Source organism: Capra hircus, chromosome 8, assembly GCF_001704415.2.
Source record: "Capra hircus breed San Clemente chromosome 8, ASM170441v1, whole genome shotgun sequence".
NCBI lineage: Eukaryota > Metazoa > Chordata > Mammalia > Artiodactyla > Bovidae > Capra > Capra hircus.
In genome coordinates, this window is record NC_030815.1 from 76,335,335 (window position 1) to 76,357,862 (window position 22,528).

Consider the following 22,528-nt stretch of genomic DNA (forward strand, 5'->3'; position numbering starts at 1 on the left):
CTTCTTATCCACCGAGTTGGCCCTCCTGGGACTCCGCTCAGTGGCACTGCCACGGCTGCTTGTGGAACCTCCAGAAGGTAGACTATTTGCATGTGGCCACGGCAGAAAGGGACAAGAAGTGGGGGAGGCCCAAGAACTAGAAAATACAAATAGCTGGGCTGAGAACACTCTACAAGGAGAGGGTAGCTGGCTCCACAGTTGGTCATTTAGCAAGTGAAATGTGGAATGACAAACATTCCATTCTGTCAAGGGATCTTTTCCCTTCCAGAAAATCTTAGATTCCCAAGATAAGTCCTAGGGGCTGCACTAGCTATGAATTTGCCCATGTCCTAAAGACAGTCATCTTCTGTTTATTTTTAGCAAACCACTGTCAGATGTTTTCAGGGAGCAGCTCCTCCTTATACCCACTGCTTTTTTGCACAGTTAATTACACTTCTAATGACATTGGTTTGAAAAATCCCAAGACAGTTAAGTGCAAGAGAAACAATTCCAAGCCAAATACTGAGCTGAGGTGCCTGCTTGGTGGAGATGCTCTGCTCTAGGAGGAAGACTCAGCGGCCCTGGCTTTGGTTCAGGGGGCACGTTAAACATACAAACAAACAAGCAAAATACCTGGTGAGCTCTTCTTTAATCTTCAAGGGTTCATGTGGGTAGAATTTCACTCTAAAGCACATGGTGTATGGTGGATGAGCTGAAACATCATAAAGAAACAGCATGAGAAAAGCAGCAAAGACCATGAACTCAAGCACACACAGGCGAGTCAGCCATGCAGCCTTCCATCGAGCCTGGGGGGAGCGGGAGGAGGATTTTCTGAAAGAAGAAGAAACAAAGCAACAGTGACCACAAAACTCAATGGAAATGCTTGACAAGACACCTAAAGCAAACTAGGATATGGGCAACCTGGTCAGTCAGTACAGCTTTCCATGTCACGGCTCCTTCCTTCTCTCCAGGCCACAGCTTCAAATAACATTTTCTCTTCCACTTCTTTCAACTCTCTTCTGACACATACATTGTTCATAAGTATCACTCAGGATTTTGGCCTAGTGAAATATTTTTTTTAGCCTGTGAGATGGAAAAATGTCACCATACATGACTAGTTTTCCCAGAGTGATAGTGCCTTTGAACTAAAATCAAGATTCTTAAAATGCAGTCTGCCATGTACAGATCCTACTCTGTATAATTTTCACTATTAGTTTAGTGTTATCTATTAATGAGGCAGTCGCTTGCATGAAAAGAAACAATTTTATAACTTCTTGCTTTGTCTGAATCAAGATGGCTATATGTAGACTGAAATTCTGGTTGAGGTTTATTGATTCTGGAATGTACTAATTGCATTAAAACATCCAGAACTCAATAAGCTCCCAAGGGGATTCTATAGGATTTCTGATACCTTTAATTATAAGACCACTGTTGACTTGCAATATTAACCTAATAAATGCACACAAGTATCATAAAATACATTTAGATTTCAGTTAATATACAAAATGAGCATCTTAAAATCAAAGAAGTACAATGGTTAGTATTATTATTTCTATGGACCTGACATTATTATTTGTCTCTGAATCATGATGATGATTGAGATCATCTCTGAGTTTACATCCAAATGTTACTATGAAACAGCACTCTCTTCTGTCTCAAATCTTCTTTCATAATAAGCAGGGGTTAAATCACCAGTCAATTCTATAACGTCTTGGACTATTCTGTATGTAGACAAATTCTTTATGTAGAAAGGACTATCAGTATCAAAAATGAATGTATAATGAGGATAATTTAATCAGGAAAATAATTACTTAAAACAGTTTGAAAGAAAGCATCCAAGTCCCAGGAAAACATAGCAGCATCTTGCTAGGTACCTCCCCAAAGAAAAACTGATTAAAAACACACATGCACACACACAGGTGTCAGAACCCTTTACTCAATGCTCCACTTCTCCACCAGAAACTAGCAAATTTCTTAACTGAGTTGTTTGACTTGACTTAACTGTTTCTTAACTGACCGTGTGTTCCCTACATTTAAGAATGCCAGTCTAGGTTCAACACAGGATACAGGATGCTTGGGGCTGGTGCACTGGGATGACCCAGAGAGATGATATGGGGAGGGTGGTGGGAGGGGGGTTCAGGATTGGGAACTCATGTACACCAGTGGTGGATTCATGTCAACGTATGGCAAAACCAATACAGTATTGTAAAGTAAAATAATAATAATAATAAATAAAATAAATAAATAAAAAGAAAGGGAGCATTTTTCTGGAGCACTAGGGGAAAATGTACACCTCTTATACAGCAAAAAATGAAGAAAAACACAAATGGATACTCGGTTTTGATACAAAATATTTTATCTTTACATGTTCCCCAGGTTTTTTTCAATTTGTTTAAACCATCATCTCTAAAAAATGAAAACTACTAGTGTTTTTAATGATAAAATGTGTCCTTAATAGAAAGATTGAGACAGTTGTTATACAAGCAACAGAACAAAAAAGAAAACAGCATTTTAAAAAGGCTTTTTCTCTTTTCTTTCTTCCTCCTTTTATTAAAGTCCTCAAAATTAATACATGTTTAAGCACAACCAATGAAGCTAGACAGACAGATGACAGAGAGATGAAAGACAGATAGACAGATGGATACTGATAGACAGACAGACAAGCCTTCCCCTTTCACTTTCCTTCACTTTTGTCTCCATTCCTGCCCTTTCTGTCCCCCAGCTCCCCACCCAACCCCAGACTTGCCAACCACTGTTAACAACCACTTCATCTCTCTGCTTCTCCACTTTTGCCATCCTCACACATGATTACACACATAAGTAATTTTTAAATTTATTCTCACAAAATGAGATCATACTATGTATGTTTCTCTTATCTCATTCAACTATCTTGCCCATCCATCTAGGACATTAGGTACAGATCTAACTCACTGTCTATAACAATTGCATAATAGTTCATATGATACACTAGAATTTATTCATCTATTCTTTTTTAATTATTCAGGTTGTTCCAACATTATAATACATGCATTCTATAATGTATATTATATATATTATTGATATATATAATAATGAGTTATATCATTAAATGCAAGTGTTTTTATTCCATATATCATTAACTATTTCATATATTATTAAATATATATATTTTAATATAGACTCCCAATATTTGAATTTGGGGGAATAAAATCAGCTGGCTGAAGGCAAATAGAGAAAAGGAGGCTCACAGAAGGTAGACCCAAATGAGAGCTGTCATTTTCTCTTCTACCTGGTCAGCATATTTCCTTGCCATGCCCTAGGCTGGCTTCAATAGGTATCTGAGCTAATTGGATACAAACTGGGATTTGCATTCCTCCTAAGGGATCACGCAGTGAGGCTCAGAGGTGGTCCCCAGGCAGCCATCTTTGAATTCCATGACTGTAGGCAAGCCTTTCAGCCATCCTTGTTCCAAGACCTGAGGCTTCAGAATGATCTAATGCTTCTCCCACATGGAGAGCCCTTCCATCATTTGAAGACACAGCTCAAGGTCCTTCTGAGCCTTTTCTAAAATAAACATCCTTAGGGACTTGCCTGGTGGTCCAGGGGTTAAGAATCTGCCTTCCAATGCAAGGGATGTGAGTTCTATCCCTGGTCAGAGAACCAAGATTCCCAGATGCTGTGGCAACTAAGCGTGCACACCACAACTAGAGAGCCCATAAACCACAACTACTGTGCCCATGTGCCACAGCTAGAGGAGCTGGCACGCTGCAATCAAAAGCTCACACTGCCAAAAAATTAATACAAATAAAATAAAATAAATATCCCCAGTTCTTGTAACTGCTCCTCATATGGGAGTTTTGAGTGCCCTCACCCTGGATATACTCCTGCCTCCTCTGTGCTTCCTCAAGCTTGGAGCCCCAGCAGTTGCCAGACCTGCTCAGGTGAGGGGACCATCACAGGCTTCGAACATATCTGTTGCTCCCTATCAACAGCCTCCTCTCAGTGCTGATTCACTCTGAGTTTACAGCAGACCAACAGCTGTAATTCTTTTCATACATGTTGCTGCTAAGTCAGACAGAAAAAGTCACTAAGCTCCTGCCATCTCCCCCTCCATTTTCTGGGATGTGATCATGGAAGAAATTAATACAAGGTTCCAGTGGTGGGCTCACCACTAGACCCCTTATCAGAGAAGGGATGCCAAGCAGGTAGCAGAAGAATCAGGAGGTGGCTTTTTTCTTGTTTTTTAATATTTTTATTGTTTAATTTTTGACCGGGTTGGGTCTTCATCGCTGTACAGGCTTTGCTCTAGTTATGGAGAACAGGGGCTACTCTCTAGTTGTGGTGCTAGCTTCTCATTGCAGAGGCTTCTCTCGTTGTGGAGGGCAGGCTCTAGGGTGCTTAGGCTTTAGTAGTTGCCGCTCCTGGCCTCTAGAGCACAGGCTCAATAGTTGTGGTGCACAGGCTTAGTTGCTTTATAGCATACGGGATCTTCCCAGATCAGGGATAGAACCTGTGTCTCCTGCATTGGCACGCGGATTCTTTACCATTAAACCACCAGGGAAGCCTAGAGGCAGCACTTTTCAAGTCTGAAATTTTCCACCCTTTTTTTTCTACCATCATATATACCCCCACTGTGGTCTCATATTGATCCAGCATCATTGGCCCTGTGTTGCCAACAAAAGAAAAAAATTTTCCTATAGGTTAAAAGAAGTGCATGATCTTGACATAATGAACCACAGGAGTAGCAGGCTTCTCCTTAGAGAACACACTGAAGGCTGTGGATGCAAAATTATATTATAGAGCAAGAAGTAAAGCCAAGGAATGCTCCTTCACAGGGCTGGAAGAAGCTGAAAAGATAAATCATTTCCCCCTAAAATGTTGATGACAAGATTTATGAGGGTTTGGACCTATACGTGTTATTCAGCTTTCCAACCTCAGAGTTGCTTTTTGATAAAGGATTAGTTCTCTCCCTGTCTAGATGAATGAACGAATGATGGTGCCCATCCTCTGAGGCAGATGTTAAGGTGAACAGCCATGTGCTGCTATCACATTCATCCCATTAGAACACTGGTCTAGAAGGTCCACAGTCTGAGTCACTACAGCAATTTCTAGGATTTCTATTTTGAACAATCTCAGGTCCCACAAATCAATCTCTGCCCTTCAACAGCTGGAACAGATTCAGGGACTCTGGAGTTGGTTACAATAGCTACTTCTCGTGGGAGGATTAATTCAAATCAACAAAAATTTTGAGTACCTCCTAGGTATCAGGCACAGGTTTAGACATAAACAAAAAATTCTGTCTTCATGGAGAACACATTCTAGTGGGATAAACAGATATAAAATGAAAATAAATAAATGAAATATGTAGGACATTTGAAGCTCATAACTGCCATGGAGAAGAATAAAGAATTTAAGGGGAGAGGGAAGACCATCCCCATCCCTGTTACCTTTTCTCATCTCCACACAAGCTAATCCCCCAACCTAAGTGCAATTCTCTTTATTACCTTCTAGAAAATTAAACAAGGGGAGAAATACAATTATGTAAAATTTTAAATCGTTAAACCCAAATATGTTGGCAGTGGTTTAGGGTCAAAAGCTCAGCTTTGGAGCACTGGAAGACACACCACCAGCTGCATAAATGCTGGAAAAGGAGCTTTTCCAGGCTCCAGCTGACAGCTGGCATGAGCTCCCCGGGACTAGTCTAAGGTCAAAATCCTCTTGTGGAGATGAGCCCACTCCCTTCGTCTAGCAGCTCAGTCTCTCTGCTATTCCAGCTTCCATGCCTTATTCTTAAGCTACAGAGAAAGAGGAATAGGGTAAAAGATGGCACTTATCTGTCCAAACATTTGGTTCAGAAGAGGAATTGGAAATGTCTGATGAAGGAACTATCTATAGAACAAGAAATACCCAACACAGAGGTAACATGTAGAGAGTAACGCCTACGCTCTGCTCGGGGCCCTTCCCCGACAGTGTCATCATGAAAAGCCACAATGTGGCTTTACTACATGGGGCACCCCACAGGGGACAACACCCTCGTTCACTTCTACTGTGGTACTAAGGCTCTGGCATCAGTGATAGAAGCACACAGGATGACGGGAAACCCAAGCCCACCAGGAGTGCTCAAACCTCAGAAGAGACTTCAGACAGTGATCTTAAGCAAGACACTTAACGTCTCTGTTTCCTGCTTTGGAAGAGGGAACAGCACCGGGGGGCATGTCAACCTCCCCAGAGGTGTTTGGACAGATCCAGCAGGTTCTTGGTACACACACATGGCACAGCATCCCAACAAAGTTCACATTTAGGTAAGCACTCCTAACAGAAGACAGAAGGAAAAGGAAGGCTGGATATGGGAGGGAAGGGAAGACTGAATTGCACTTAAGTCAACAGCTGAAAAGCATTTACTCTGAAACATGTATAGTATCATGTAAGAATCGAATCACCAGTCTATGTCTGATGCAGGATACAGCATGCTTGGGGCTGGTGCATGGGGATGACCCAGAGGGATGTTGTGGGGAGGGAGGTGGGGGGGGGCGGTTCATGTTGGGATCGCATGTACACCCATGGTGGATTCAGGTCAATGTATGTCGAAACCAATACAGTATTGTAAAGTAAAATAAAGTAAAAAAATAAAAATAAAAACCAAAAAAATAAAAATAAAAAAAAATAAAGATGCATTCAAAGTAAAAAAAAAAAAAAAACAAAAAACAAAAAAAGCATTTATTCAGCCATGTAAGTGCTAAAAATGAGAACATCACTGAGGAGCAGAGTAGGGAAAAATGTAAAATCCACTTTAAAATGCTGGGAGCAGGTAATCGCCCCAAGAACAGCAGGGCTCCTCTGGCACAATCCTTTGTTACCTGCCAGACAAAGGCTGGCGAGGCCAAGTGCCACCCAGGGAAGCTCAGGGGCCCCTTTTTTGCATCAGCAGATCCCAGGGCATTGTCATTTGGGTGGTTTGTTAACAGTGAGAACATGGGGAGAGGAACAACCGTTTATAAAGCAGAGACAGACTTCATCTCCACTTTGAGATCTTGCCCAGAAATGAGGATAGGGATAAGAAACAATTAGGTGAGCAGCCTCCCCGGTGAAAACGCAAATAAAAAAAAAGACTTTCTATTTTCAATCAGCATGCAAACATGTTAAGTCGCTTCAGTCATGTTCGACTCTGTGTGACCCTATGGAGTGTAGCCTGCCAGACTCCTCTGTCCATGGAATTCTCCAGGAAAGAATACTGGAGTGGGTTGCCCTTCCCATCTCCAGGGATTTTTAACCAGTAACCATCCTCAAATCTTGTAAAAATAAATAGGTGAAACTCTATTTTGGCTGGTGAAACATACCTCAGCAGTTTTTCTTAAAATACAGTGGTCTTCCTCCAATCATTATAAAGAACAATAGAAAAACATAACTTTGGGAACTTACATATAAACTCATGATCCTTCTCATGCACATTTTGGCTGACAGCTATGAACCACCCCACCACACACCTCCCCCACCCCAACTCTGTTCAACAGCAGTTAAAGCATAGCACCCATGGCTCCAACAGGCATTTGTCAGGACAGTACTTATACCTAAGAATGTGTCTCTCATGCCTCCCTCTGGGACTCTTGAAAACAGAAGTGTGATCCATTTTTCAGACTTTCAGACTCTGGAAAAACCACTGCAAAGGGTTTGGTGTTGCAGAAAGGACCCCTAGCACTGCAAGTAAGAGGCTTACTTTTCAAAGGACATCAGGCAGGCATCAGGGGTCCTTGGCCTGTTCAGCACAACTGACACCTTTTTATTCCTAATCAAAAGTCCCTCCCAGGTCCTTTCAGGGGCTTTAGCTTGAGAGCTGAGGGCCACACCCCACGTCTCCATTGGGCAGCAGTGCAAAGGGACACTGATGAGCCACGTTCGGTGATGAAACAGCTTGGGAGCACATGCTCTTTCTGAGTATGTGGAAAAAGGCGCTGCGTGCCGAAAGGGCAAAGCATTACTCATAACAAACTGTAACTCAAATGAACCAGCCACAGAGAACTGCTCTCTTAACAACTGCTCTCTTCTAGTTGGAAATGATTATTACCATTAAGTGACAACTGTTACTATCATCATCAACGGCACAGGTAATCCCTCCATCCCTCTTTGACTGAAATGACATGCAGCAGCCTCCAAGATGTTACTGGTACTGCGCCTGCTCTACTTCCAAAGCAGAGATTAAAAACATTTCTTTAACTCATCTTCCTCCTGTTATAGCTCTCTCTTATGTTTTAATCACACACACACACAGGCACATCCACACCCACACACACACCCACACCCGCATGGGGAGAATGATGAAGTCACCCTCTAAGCACTCTTTTAGGGGACACTGGAGTGCTGAGCAGCTGCCTCACAAATACTTGTTCTTGGAATTCTCTGCCTGCCTGTGCTGCACAGGAGAAGCTCCATCAGGGACTTTGATATTCAACATGCCTAATCTCAAGTTCACCATTTGAATAAATTGGTATAAACTTAAAACTCTCAACTTTCATTTCCTCATCTGCAAAATGGGGATAAGAATGCAACTAACCACCTCAAAGTAAGGATCTGTGAAATTTCTCTATAAAGGATAAGAGAGTATTTTTCACTTTGCTGGCCTCATGGCGGCTATCTCAACTACTTCCATCAGAAGTTGCAGGGTAGAAGCAACCACAGACATGATGTAAACAAATGGCATGATGTGTTCTAATGAAACACTGAAATCTGAATTTAATACACTCCTCATGTCACAAAATATTCTTTCCTTCTGACCATTTAAAAATATGAAACCTACTCCCAGCCTATGGTATGGCCATACAAAACCAGAGGGCAGGTTGGGTCTGGCCCAGGGGTCCTGTTAACAGAGACCATGATGAGGATGACACCAGTTCATGAAGTAGAGTGCCCAGCAGACTGCCTGAGACCTTCACACTCAAACCAGAGGAGTTACTATCACCCTAGAGGTTGAAGAAGAAACCCATGTGGATGTCGTAGAGTCTTTTAACTTGACCTAAGTCACATATCTTGGTTCAAAGGGAGAGAGGGGGACTGTCATTTCTTAGGAAGGAGTAGGGATGGAATACTCATGAAATAGGTGCCCAGATGAAGAGATATTTGGCAGTTCTGCTTCTAAAGAGGAACTTTGCTGCCTGGGACTAGGGTGCAGGACCTGAGAATTTCAGTCAAAAAAAGTTAGTAAAAGTACATGAAACCGAAGGCAGGAGATCCAGGTGCCTGCTTGCTGCAGATGTTGTGTAACTCACTGGCCCCTGAGGAGTAATGTTGGTTGGTATAAATCAACTAGTAATAATGATAATTATTATTATAACAGCAAAATGCAAAATTACTTATGTAACTTGGTACTGAGGTGTTTTTTCTTACCACAAAAATGCATCTAAAAATGAGGCGTTATAAAGTATTTCCAGCCAAAGGGAAACAGAAATGAATAGAGCTTTCCTAACCCAGCTGACCCAGATTTGAACCACCTCTAGGATTCATATGCCAAGCATGGACTCTCTTGGCCCATCACAGTTATCATTTCGACTTTTGCGCTGCCAACAGATGGAGTTTTGAATCACATTATGAAACAACATGCGCACTCTGGAAGGAGAAAGGAAGCCCTGAAAGTATCTCCCTGGTGACATAAAGGCTTCCGCTGGAGGATGCTCCTTTTCCTCCACTTTCTCCACCATTCCTGCCACATTCCCTCTCTTCCATAAGAAGTACTGGGTCCTCCCCAAAGCATAACATTGTACTCAATCAAAGTGACATCCATGTCACCACCAACCACACTATTAAAAATTAGAAACCCATGGCTTACTAAATGTGCAAATCAATTAGAATTGTACATTATAAATTTTAGGTATTTTATCATTACTTTTGTTATCATTATTTCTATCCATGTTGTGAAATAAAGAAAGAACACAATGTGGAAATTATTTATAGGCCCAAACTGCCTATAAATGGACTTTTTCAGAGAAGATAAAAAAAAAAGAGTTTTAGATGAAATAGTCAAACCTGGGAGAAAGAAAGACAGTTGGCCAAACCTACTAAGCTATGATGAGAATAAAAAAAACCTGCCCCTAAAGCTGGAAAGAAGCACTGGAGAGAAGAAAACTGAAGAGGGCGAAACCAGCCAAAACTAAACCACAGCAGCTGGGGACTTAGTGTTATGCACTTGACTGATGCAAGGGGTTTTGTTCAGATGTGTGAGTTTTACTTTGTCTTTAAAGAATATGGCAGTTTAAATTCTTCTGCCTGCTCTCTAAAAGGAGCAGTTTGGTTCTAGACAACAAGCATTTATTATGAACTTACCACTTGCAGAGGCTTATAGTAAGCCATGGACCAAGTAAAGAAATCTTCCAAACTAAATACTAGGGATTAGATGAGCATATCTATATGCCTGAGGACAACAGGCCAGGTTGCCCCAAAAGATCTAGAGATGGGGCTACAGTCCAAGGCGTGTTTGAAGAAGTAAAATGTTTAAAGTTTTATTGTCAGAACATATGATCAAGGTCAACAAAGAATAACACATATACAAAGGAGAAGAAATGAGCCACAAAACAAAATCATGAGGGCTACCCAAACAGTAAATAGGAATGATAAAGGGTGTGGGAGATCTAAATTGGGGTGCTTGGTGCAGTGAGCTGGGTAGTGTAACCCCCAAATTTCATAGAAACCTGAAATCCCTGAATGTGACCTCATTTGGAAACAGGGTCTTTGAAGATGCAATTAATTAAGATGAGGTCATTATGGGTTAGCCTGTGTGCATGTGTGCTAAGTCACTTCAGTTGGGTCCAGCTCTGTGCAATGCTATGGACTGTAGCTCACCAGGCTCCTCTGTCCATGGGATTTTCCAGGTAAGAATACTGGAGCAGGTTGCCATGCCCTTCTCCAGGGGATCTTCTCAGCCCAGGGACTGAACCCAAGTCTCACGTCTTACCACCACTGCCACCTGGGAAGCCCCATACTGGGTTAGGGTGAGCCCAAAATCCAGTGACTGATACCCTTTATAAAAGATGGAGGGGGAAATTAAGATACAGACACAGAGAAACATAAGGAGAAGGCAATGCGAAAATGGAGGCAGACACTGGAGTGGGGCAGCCTCAAGCTGAGGAAGGAATGCCAAGGCCGGCCAGCGATCTTCAAGAGTGAGAGGAGCCTTCAGAGGGAGTACGGCCCTGTTGACACCTCGACTTCAGACTTCTAGCCTTCAGAACTGTGGCAGAATCAAGTTCTATTGTTTTAAACCAGCCGTTGTATGGTACTTTGTTTTCGCAGCCTTAGGAACTAATAGCAAAGGGAATAATTGGAAGAATAGAATTATCATCCAAACGAGTCCCATGACTGGGTATGGACCTGTGGCTGTTCTCCTGTTCCTGACACCAGAGCAAAATCTATGATTCTGGTGTATGCGTGCACGCAGAGTTTCTCAGTCGTGTCCAACTCTTTGCAATCCCATGGACTGTAGCCCACCAGGCTCCTCTGCCCATGGAATTTCCAAGGCAAGAATACTGGAGTGGGTTGCCATGCCTTCCTCCAGGGGATCTTCCCAATCCAGGGATCGAACCCACATCTCCTGCATTGGCAGGTGGGTTCTTTACCCCTGAGCCACCAGGAAATGCTCCTGGTACCCTCTGTCTGTGCTACAGCAGAGTACATGCTCCCTATTAACAAAATTATATTAGCCCCCAGGACTACTGGAAAACCAAGGAATGATACACAAGCATAAAGTGTCATAAATATTACCAGAAACACAAATTATAAACCATCTCAGGCTTCCATGAAAAACAATCATAACTTTGGGGAGGAAGCACCAAAGATATCAGCCAGCAACTTGATTCAACAGTGTTCTTATGGCTGAACCCAAATCCATGTGTTATACAGAGAATGGGGTTCTCTGCACTCTGATTTGCATGCAGAAGCCATTTCCAAGAACCTTTATCCCTTCACAGTGCTTGGTGGCACCATAATACTTGATATATAGAGCAAGAATAAGATTTTAACTCTTCTCCTGGTCTAACTAGGCACCAGCCAGGATTAAGCAAAGAGTCTGTTTAGAAGACTAAGTAGGCTTTTTTTCATCCAGGTCTCTATTTCTGCAGTACATGCTTAATGCATAATGCACTTTGATTCCTTTCTTCCTATCTTTACTCCTTTCTTGACTTTTGCATAAAGCTCCCTCCCCTTTTATGTTCTCTCTTTATTATCAAGTGATATATGAATATATTCTCACTGAAAAGATCAGAGTGAAATGTAACTACATGTAGTAAGACATGAGGGCCTCACCTCTGTCTACTTCATTCTCTTTCCCAGAGGTAACTACAGTCAGTATACATCTATTTAGTCCGTCTTCTGTGCATTTTCATAGTCATATAGATAATATGTATTTATTTCCAAATAATGATCTTTATATTTTCATTTATGATCATTCTATACTTGGTATTTTACTCGCTTTTTAAACTCTACTATATATCTAATAAATATTTTGGTGTCAATAAAATATGTCTGTTTTTTTTCTTTAAATGACTACATGCACTCCACATAATTTATTTAGCCTGGCCAAAACTTCTAAGCTTTTTATTCCTTCCAGTTCCCAGTGTGATAAGCAATATTCCAATGGACACAATGGACATCCTTGCATAATATATACACATGCTGGAATAAATTTTGCTTTCAACAGACTCACAAATGACCTGTACCAAAGACATAGGGATTTTTAATCTTGAAAGATACAGCCAAATTTCCCTCCCAGATGGCTTTACCAGTTTATATACTCCCACCAGAAGTGTTACCCTCATCCTCATGGACTGGCTATTATCAATATTTACAATTTTCCTGGTAAAATAAGGGCTTCCCTGGTGACTCAGTGGTAAGGAATCTGGCTTCTACTGTAGGAGACATAAGAGATGCAGGTTCAATCCCCAGGTCAGGAAGATCCCCTGGAGGAGGGCATGGCAACCCAGTATTCTAGCCTGGAGAATCCCAAGGACAGAGGAGTCCAGTGGGCTACAGTCCACAGGGTGGCAAAGAGTCAGATACAACTGAAGTGACTGAATAGCAGTATAAAAATATTTTGTTTTAATTTGTATTTTCCTTGTTACTAACGATGTTGAACATCTGTTTATAAGTTTATCGCCCACTTATTTTCATTCCTTCTATGTGTTTTATTTTTCACATTTTTCTACTGAGTTTTTCTTTGGGCTTATAGCATCGACTTTTTATAGTCTGCATATTACTACTTTTTATATACTTGACAAATGTTCTTCCCATTATTTTGCCTGTATTTTAATTCATTTATAATTCATTGTATAGTCATTCATCCAACAAATATTTACTAGGAATCGACTCTGTAGAGAAAACAAACCAAATATTCTAGTACAAACACTTAAATTTTGTATAAATTTGTTAGCATTTTGCTTTGTTACTTCTGGGTTTGATGTTTTCCTTAGGAAATCCTATTTGACTCCATAATTACAAAAAAATACTTCTGATATGATACACCACATGAACAAAATAAAGAATAAAAATCATATTACTATCTGAATAGATGTATAAAACTCAAATCTATTTATGATCTTCAAAAAAACTCTCAACAAAGTACGTATAAAGGGAACATACTTCAACACAATAAAGGCCATTTGTGACAAGCTACAGATAATAAAAGATGCTTGCTCTTTGGAAGAAAAGCTACGAAAAACCTAGGCCGTATATTAAAAAGCAGAGACATCACTTGCTGACAAAGGTCTATATAGTCAAAGCTATAGTTTTTCCAGTAGTTGTGTATGGATGAGCGAGTTGGACCATAAAGAAGACTGAGCACCAAAGAACTGATGCTTCCGAAATGCAGTGCTGGAGAAGACTCTTGAGAGTCCCTTGGACAGCAAGGAGATCAAACCAGTTAATCCTAAAGGAAATTAACCGTGAATATTCATTGAAAGGACTGATGCTAAAGCTCCAATACTTTGGCCACCTGATGCGAAGAGCTGACACATTGGAAAACACTCTGAAGCTGGGAAAGATTGAGGGCAGGAGGATAGGAGGGTGACAGGATGAGATGGCTGGATGGCTTCACTGACTCAGTGGACATGAGTTTTTTTTTTTTTTAAGTCTATATATTGATTTTATTTTTTTTAAATTTTTACTTATTTTTTATTATTTTTTTTTTTAATTTTTTTTTTTTACATGAGTTTGAGCAAACTCTGGGAGATAGTTAGGGACAAGGAAACCTGGTGTGCTGCAGCAGTCCATGGGTTTGCAAAGAATTGGACACAACTTAGCAACTGAACAACAACAACAACAGCTAGTATATTCAACAGTGAAACGCTGAAAGCTCTTCCTTCTAGATCAGGAACGAGACAGGGATAATCCCTCTTATAACTTTCATTTGACATAGTATTAGAAGTCCTGCAACACTAATTAGGCAAGCAAAATAATAAAAGGCATCCAAGTTGGAAAGGAAGACTCTGATGCTGGGAGGGACTAGGGGCAGGAGGAGAAGGGGACGACAGAGGATGAGATGGCTGGATGGATCACTGACCCGATGGACATGAGTTTGAGTGAACTCCGGGAGATGGTGATGGACAGGGAGGCCTGGCGTGCTGCAATTCATGGGGTCACAAAGAGTTGGACACGAATGAGAGACTGAACTGAATTGAAGTTGGAAAGGAAGAAGTACAACTGTCATTACTTTCAGGTGACATGATGTTATATAGAGAAAACCCTGAAGACTCCACCAAAAAACTATTAGAACTAATGAGTGAATTCATTTATGTTTCAGGATACAAAGTCAATATAGAAAAATCTGTTGTGATTCTATAAATTAATAACAAACTACTGGAAATGGATATTAAGAAAACAATCCCATTTATAGTTGTATCAAAAGAATAAAACATCTAGGAATAAATTTAACCAAACAAGTGAAAGACTTGTATACTGAAAACTACATGACAGTAAGGAAAAAAGTTGACGGTGACACAAATAAATAGAAAGATATTCTGTGCTCATGGATTAGAAAAATTAATATTGTTAAAATATCCATACTACCTGAAACAATCTAGAGACCCAATGCAATTCCTATCAAAATTCCAATGACATTTTTTAACAGAAAATGTTTAATCTTAAAATTTGTATAGGGCCACAAAAGACCCCAAATAACCCCCCCAAAAAAATCTTGAGACAGGAGAACAAAGTTGAAGGCATTATGCTCCCTGATTTTAAACTCTATTGCAAAGCTATAATAATTAAAACCATATGGTATTTGCATGAAAACAGACACATGGACCAATGGAACAGAAGAGAGAGCCATAAAATAAACCCACCCATATACAGTCAATTAATTTATGACAAAGGACCAGAAAATACACAATGGGAAAAGAACAGTCTCTTCAATAGTGTTAGTTTTATCATAATCTTTGATGCTTAGCAATCAAAATATCACAATTTTTTCAATTATCCTTCTCTATTTTAATAGATTAATAGCAAATCACTTGCTTATTGTATAACCCTCTGTTGTTATTTAGTCGCTAAGTCATGTCCGACATCCTCTAACAAGGCCAAAAAATAAAGTATTACCAAAAAATAAAACACTCCTAAATTTTTACCTAAACTTCCTATAAATTATTAAATATATTTAGCTTTTGAATTCATTTGTTATTAATCCCATGCATGATGTGAAGGATGGCTTTAGTTTTTCCCCAAGTGAACACGTAACCCTAAAATTATACCTTGAATCTTTATATTTCTGATAAGAAATATAACCTTTCTTACAACCTATATTTCCAAACATAATGGGACTGTTTTTCTCTGTTCTACTGATTCTTTTCCTATTCCTAACTCTATCTTAATTACTTTATGAGTCTATCATGAGGCCTCTTTTAATTACTATAGCTCATAGTCCTTGATTTGCTATCTAATAGAACAAGCACTCCATCATTGTTCATTGTTCTTTTTTGCATATTTATTGGCTACTTTTGAGTATTTTATTTTGCAAATAAGCCTTAGAATCAATTTGTTAAATGCCATAGAGAACCTGATTGAAACTGTGATGTGAAAAATTATTGAATGTACATATTAATATGTGACATTGATTTCATTAATATTAACCTGAAACATGAGAAGTCTGCATTTACTGAGCTCTCTTAGGTACAGTAACTCCACAGTAAAATTTCATAGTTTTATTTATATAGATCTTACACATTATAAGAAATTTGTTTTTACTTGTTATTGCTATTATAAATACTAGCACTTCTTTTTTATTACATTTGAGAAACTGTTACTGCTTGTATATAAAAAAGCTATTGTATTAGAATGTTAATTTTATATCAAAGGCTAAAAGCCATATTAGTTGTTGGAAAGGGGTAGGGAAGAAAGGCAGGTGGAGAACCTAGAGAGATCCAGATAGGACGTAACCAAGGTTAAGATGTTTTATGGAGCTCTGAGAAGGAATTTAGATCCCTCAGCACCCTAGGCTTGGCTAACAGAGTGAAGGGTAGGGGCAAGACAAAGAAATCCCAGAGCTTAGGGAAAGTGATCCTTTGGAACTTTGGAGCACACCAAGGAAATGGCAGCATGAGTGTTTAAGCAGAGAGTGAGCCTTATAGATAGTGTGCCAAGTTTCAACCCTGAGGCTGAAGCATGGCATGGAAGAGGCTAAGCAATTTCAGCTTGTCCCAGTGGTGAATACAGATGTGCTGAGATGCAACCAGTGAAAGAGACATGCAGTGGGGACCACAGGAGGGCAGAGTCTATAGCCTATAGCCGTGAAGGTCAAGACCATGGCAGGAGCCAGAGGTCTCAGCAGCACATGCCAGCGCATCCAGAGAGGATGCAATGGGAGCGGTGCCAGCAACCAGAGGCCAAATCATGTAAGACACAGGAGTTCTGCAGGACTCAGAGGATTCTGGGCTTGAGAGATGTCACCCTTGCAGCCACGATGGATGCTAAGTTTGCTTCTCGTGCCACATGATACTGTTTGTGGAGAAGGACAACATATGGTATGCATTTTCATATTTAAATTATGAATTCACTAAGTAATTTGCTGAAAGAGATCAAATACTAAACTGGCAGATCCTGAGTTACCCTGAAGTAACAAGGTTAAACTTTTCAGAGGAGACAGGGGTACACAGCAAGTGGAATTCAATCATGGGGAAATAAGGTTCCATTTCCATACTTCTACCTGGAGAAGGGAAAGGCTACCCACTCTGGCCTGGAGAATTCCATGGACTGTATTAGTCCATAGGTTCGCAAAGAGCTGGACACGACTGAGCAGCTTTCACTTCACTTCCATACTTCTGAGTCATAATAACTTTTTAAAACCTTGACATGCTTGTATAATTTATGTGATTATATAGATCCTATAGGACATACAATTTTTGTCCTCTTGATGTGTGTCTCTACATATATACACATTGGGCTACATTCCAGAGTCATGGGGACAAGGCTAAAAGCTAGTAGGTTTGAAGTGAGAAGTCAGTGTGTATTACATAGCAACATTCCTGCATGGAAAGCAAGGACTCTAAAAACAAAACATTCAAAATATGCACTTCATTTAACACTTTGCTTACAGGCAGTCTATTATCTGAGTAGTTTAGAAAGAAAAAAATAATCACCAGCTCACTCCACATTTGTACCTATGGATACAATGATAGAAAAGAGAAATGAGAAAGATATTCCCTCAGTGCTTCCCAAGTAAATTATAAAGCCTATCTAAATTCTTACCTAATATACAAGGAATGATTAAAAGTTGACTTTAAAATTTCAGTTCTGGGTAGTATGGACTAATTACACCCCATCCTGTTTCTTGTATTGACTGTAGCCATAATATCTGGACAGAATACAGTGTAGCAGCAATTTGAGGTCTCTGGAAAGTAAACAATAGCAGGAAGATTGGAAACAAAGACAAGAATTAAAAGGATCAGCGAACCAGTGTTGAGATCATCACATATTCTCTTCTGTGTCCCCTGGACAGAACTCAGAGATACCTGGACATCAGTACAAACTTAGAAGCTCCTAGTTAAGGCCTGAAGAGCAAGAAAAGGGGTTCCAGCAGCAACAAAAATAGCAGCAAGTGGGCAGAAGATTTTCTTTCAGGAAGGTTTTAAATCTAGTATCTTTACTTGTAAAACTACTCACATTTTGTATTTCATATTGGGTGAGCTTTGGTAATTTGTGGGTTTTGAGGAACTGTCAAACTTACATACCTAGAGTTGTTCTGTGGGGTCTGTAGTGACATCTCCTCTTTTGTTCCCGATATTGGTAGTTTGTGTCTTTTTTCTTCATGAGTCTTGCTAGAGGTTCATCAATTTTTCTTGATTTTTTCAAAGACCAACTATTCTTTTAATTTTCTGTATCATATATTGGTAAATACAGGAACTTGGATGAATTTGAGTTATTCATGCTGAGTTAAAGTAGCCAGTTTCAAAAGATTACAAACTGTATGACTCAATTTTTGTGACATTCTCAAAAGATACAAACTATATTGACAGAGAATAGATCAGTGGTTGTTAGTTGTTTGGGGAGTGGAGAGTAACTACAAAAGGACCACAAAATTAAGGTTTTGGGGGAGATGTGTTCTGTATCCTGACTGTGAAGATGGTTGCACAAATCTGTGTGTTAAAAATTCACATCACTATAGAATAAAACGAAGCCAGTTTTACCATGTATTCATTTAAAAAGCCAAATTTAAAGTAACTCCTAAGTTCAGAGGAGAAATAAGACTAGTTTAAGAAGTTTCTCAATTTTAAAATTTATAATTAATGACTGTCCAGTTTTTTTAAATCAAATATTTCACTTTCCTAATAGATTTGAGGTCACCATAAAAGTTAAGTTTGATGATACTTATTCTTAACAAGATTTGGGGGAAATTAGAACTCTCATGCAGCATTAGAGGAGTAAATTACTATAAGCTGTTTGGATGGGTATTTATCTCTAAGGAAAGATTAAATGTATATTCTTTTTGATCCAACAATTCTATTTTTAGGAAATTCTAGTACAGATGGACAATATGCAAGAATATGCATATAAGCATGTTTACTACAGCATAATTTATAATAGGAAAAGACTATAAACAATGTTGATGTTCACTAATAAGTAAATCACACAGATGTATACAATTAAATATCAGAAAACCATTTAAAATTTTTGTTTATTCATTTTTTACCTGCTCGACACAGCATGCAGGATCTTAATTCCCTGACCAGGGATAGAACCCAACTTCCCTGCATTGGAAGCTCAGAGTCCTACCCACTGGACCACTAAGGAATTCCTGAAAACCATTTTTTAAATGAAGTTAATCATCAATCACTCATTTTGATTTAAAAACTCTAAAATTATTAAGACAATGACAAGATGAAGAGTCATGTATAGAGACTGATCTCATTTTTGTTTACAAAAGGCCTTATATAAGTTGGGGGAACTTATATGTAAAGAAAAATTCCCAGAAGGATATACAAATATTGTTAGTTATCTCTTTGAAGTAAGCATGGAGATATAAGGGAGAAGAGAAAGGAAATAGTTTAAACTTTTCTGAACTGCTAGAAAAACCACAAGCATGATACTATCAAAAAATTATTTTTAAAAATACTAGTAAGATATAATAATGATTTTGTAGAAATTTTATTCATCAGAAGAGCTGGTCTCCTGACTACACTGGTAATCCATATAGTCTGAGGGATCTTAATGAGGTCAGGGCAAAGGACTGGAAAGCTGGTTATCACTCATGAGTGAGATGGGAATGGAGTAAATTCTTCATTGAAGGAATTATTCTCTTACTACCTCCTCAAAGGCAGTCAGAATATAAACTGCATATCCACAACCAAAGTAAGATCAAATCAGTCAATTCTAAAAGAAATCAAGCCTGAATGGACTTGATGCTTTGAAAGGACTGATGGTGAAGCTGAACCTCCAATACTTTGGCCACCTGATGCGAAGAACTGACTCACTGGAATAGACCCTGGTGCTGGGAAAGATTGAAGGCAAAAGGAAAAGAGGGAGGCAGAGGATGAGATAGTTATGTAGCATCACTTACTCAATGAACATGAATCTGAGCACACCAGGAATAGTGAAGGACAGGGAAGCCTGGTGTGCTGCAGTCCATGAGGTTGCAAAAGTTGAACACAACGAATGAACAACAACCAAAGAGGAAGCTGCCTGGGGTTCTGCAACCAGATCCATTGATAAATTAATGGATGAGTTCCATGGATTGGTTGGACCCAGTTTTTCTGGGTTAACAGTCTATATGCCTTAGTTTAAATTTTTTCCTAATTTACATTATAGTGACTGTTTCTGACATATGTATAAGAAAACAATAAATTCTTGTTACTAAAAGACATCATCAACAACCACAAAACTAGCCTTGTGATCTTGAGAAAAATTACATAATTTTTTGTTTGCTAATGTTCTTAACAATACAACAGAGGACCAGGTAACAGGTAAGACCCTTACCCTTCGGGTAAGAACCTTACTAGTTCCTAGAATCAGTGAGTCACCATGTCTGGTTAGAAACTGAATTTTACACAATTATTTTTCCAAATTCAGATTCTATTTGTCGTTAGATTAAAACCAGCCAGTAGTCATATGTCAATCTTGAAACTATTTTTACAAAACATTATATATTCTGAATTGGTTGTTCAGATTTACTAATTGTAGATACAAAGCTCTTAAGCAGAAAAATATTCACCAATTTAAAATTTTCTCTTCTATTAAGTACTGAAATACATCTTACTTTATAGATGTTATATTTTAAAAATGTGTGTGGCTTAAGGAAACTATTTCATGACGTTTAAGAACCAAAGTCAAAGAACGATTTACTAAAAATAACTTTACTGGAAATTTGCCTAAATATTTTAAAATATATAAAAACAATATTAAAGCTTTAAGGGATAAAGTAGTTAAGGGATAAAAGCCAAGGATCAGCTAGTTTTTTTTTCAGATAAATTAGTTTATTCTCATTAGCCTACATGTCATTCTATACAGAGCTCCCTGGTACCTGTGTCCTGCTACTTAATCTTGGATGGTTGTCCCAACTCTGTTCCAGCCTCACCTCAAGGGGCTGACTTCTCTGAACTTTCCATGCATTGCTGCCCCCTGCCTGCACCTCACACATCTTTCTTGCCCTCTCCCTGCAGCATCTTTCGCCCACAGCAGTTCTGGGTGCTAGCCTGAACAGCCCGGCTGGCTGTGAGTCCTGCACTGATCAGACAGTCTATTCTTGAGAGACAGGAAAAGAAAGGGAAGGGACAGACAGACAGAGGTCTGAGTGAGGACAGAAAAGGGAGAGAGCAGGAGGGTAAAAGGAAAGAGTTAAGGAATTGATATGTTGGTTACTAGTTTGCCATCATAATTCAGTTTCTTCCTTCTCTTACTTAAAATCCTTGCCTCAAATAATTTCTTCATATTTAAAAAAAGAAAAGACTCCCTTGAATGATGACTAGTGACCTAATACATGCTAACCTGATCTCTGATGAGAAACTGACTTATCACCCACATTTTAGAGCCCTGGGAAAGTTGACATGAAGGGATAAATGGACTCCAGGGCAGGCAATGAATTTCTGAGGTGCATTTCAGAAGTTCTCCTCTAAACCATAAGTAAAAGCAGGTTGACTACAGCCTAGCACAGGTGACCAGGACAAAACAGCATGCCACCCAGGACCAGCAGGCAACACCCTATTCACAATGCCCCCAAGTGGATGGCCAGATATTCTATGCACTACAGAGATGTCTCCCAAACCAGCTTTTCCAAGAGCTCATCGGGGGAGGAGGGGAGGCAGGTCACAACACCAGAGCTTGAAAACATTACTCAGGAAAGTATATTGGGGAGCTTGAGGGGTGGACAAGAATACTTCAATCTTCATTAACGTTATCAGCAAGATTTTAATTTCAAAATACACCTGCCCCTCTTACCATCCCCCCACAACACTGACTTTCCACTCTGAACCATTTACTACCAAATCCCACAATCAAAGGGGAACTAGGCACCTGTGCCCTGTTCGACCATGAAACATGAGGGTAAGATGGTGGGGATGGGGAGAGACACAGGCCTCTAGGAATAGTGACCATGGGGAGCACCAAAGCCAGCAAATAAGCGAGGAGAAGTTACACAGCGCTCACAGGGAGGGAGAAGCCTCCCCACCCCCAGATCTTTAACTCCATCCATTTCTTTCCTGGCAAGAGAAACTTCGTAAAGAAACAGAATCTATCATTGGACATTTCACACCAAAAGCGAACCCACAGATTGACACTTACATTTCATTTGCTTGGAGATGGACTTGTTAGGTTCAAGCCAGTGCTGGGGAGAAAAAAAAGCAGAGATTGTGGGTCAAATGGCTGGACCATGTGATGCATACTTAATAAAAGGAACTTAATAAAGATATTCTTTTTCCAAAGTACAGCCTCGGTTCCCCATAGATATTCCTTGGGGTTCCACCCTCTGAAGATCAACGTGAGCAATTGGGCAGTAATAATATCACAGGCAAGTGTATAAATTACAGAGAATTAATACTTTCTGAGTAGTATTTGAGTCATACAGTTGCTAGGAGAGAAGGACAAGGGAGAAAATACGCACTTAAATGGGATG

The 22,528-nt window shown here is 39.6% G+C and overlaps 1 protein-coding gene across 2 annotated transcripts in view; it reads right to left on the reverse strand.

The window, feature by feature from the left end:
• Positions 1-22,528, reverse strand: part of FRMD3 (FERM domain containing 3) — a 352,765-nt gene that overhangs the window by 133,193 nt on the left and 197,044 nt on the right. For both annotated transcript variants that reach the window (XM_005684098.3, XM_018052405.1), the window contains exons 3-4: positions 22,198-22,240; positions 613-691 (exon numbers count right to left, since the gene is read on the reverse strand). In XM_005684098.3, the coding sequence (XP_005684155.1) occupies positions 613-691; positions 22,198-22,240 (122 nt within the window). The remainder of the gene's footprint in view (positions 1-612; positions 692-22,197; positions 22,241-22,528) is intronic.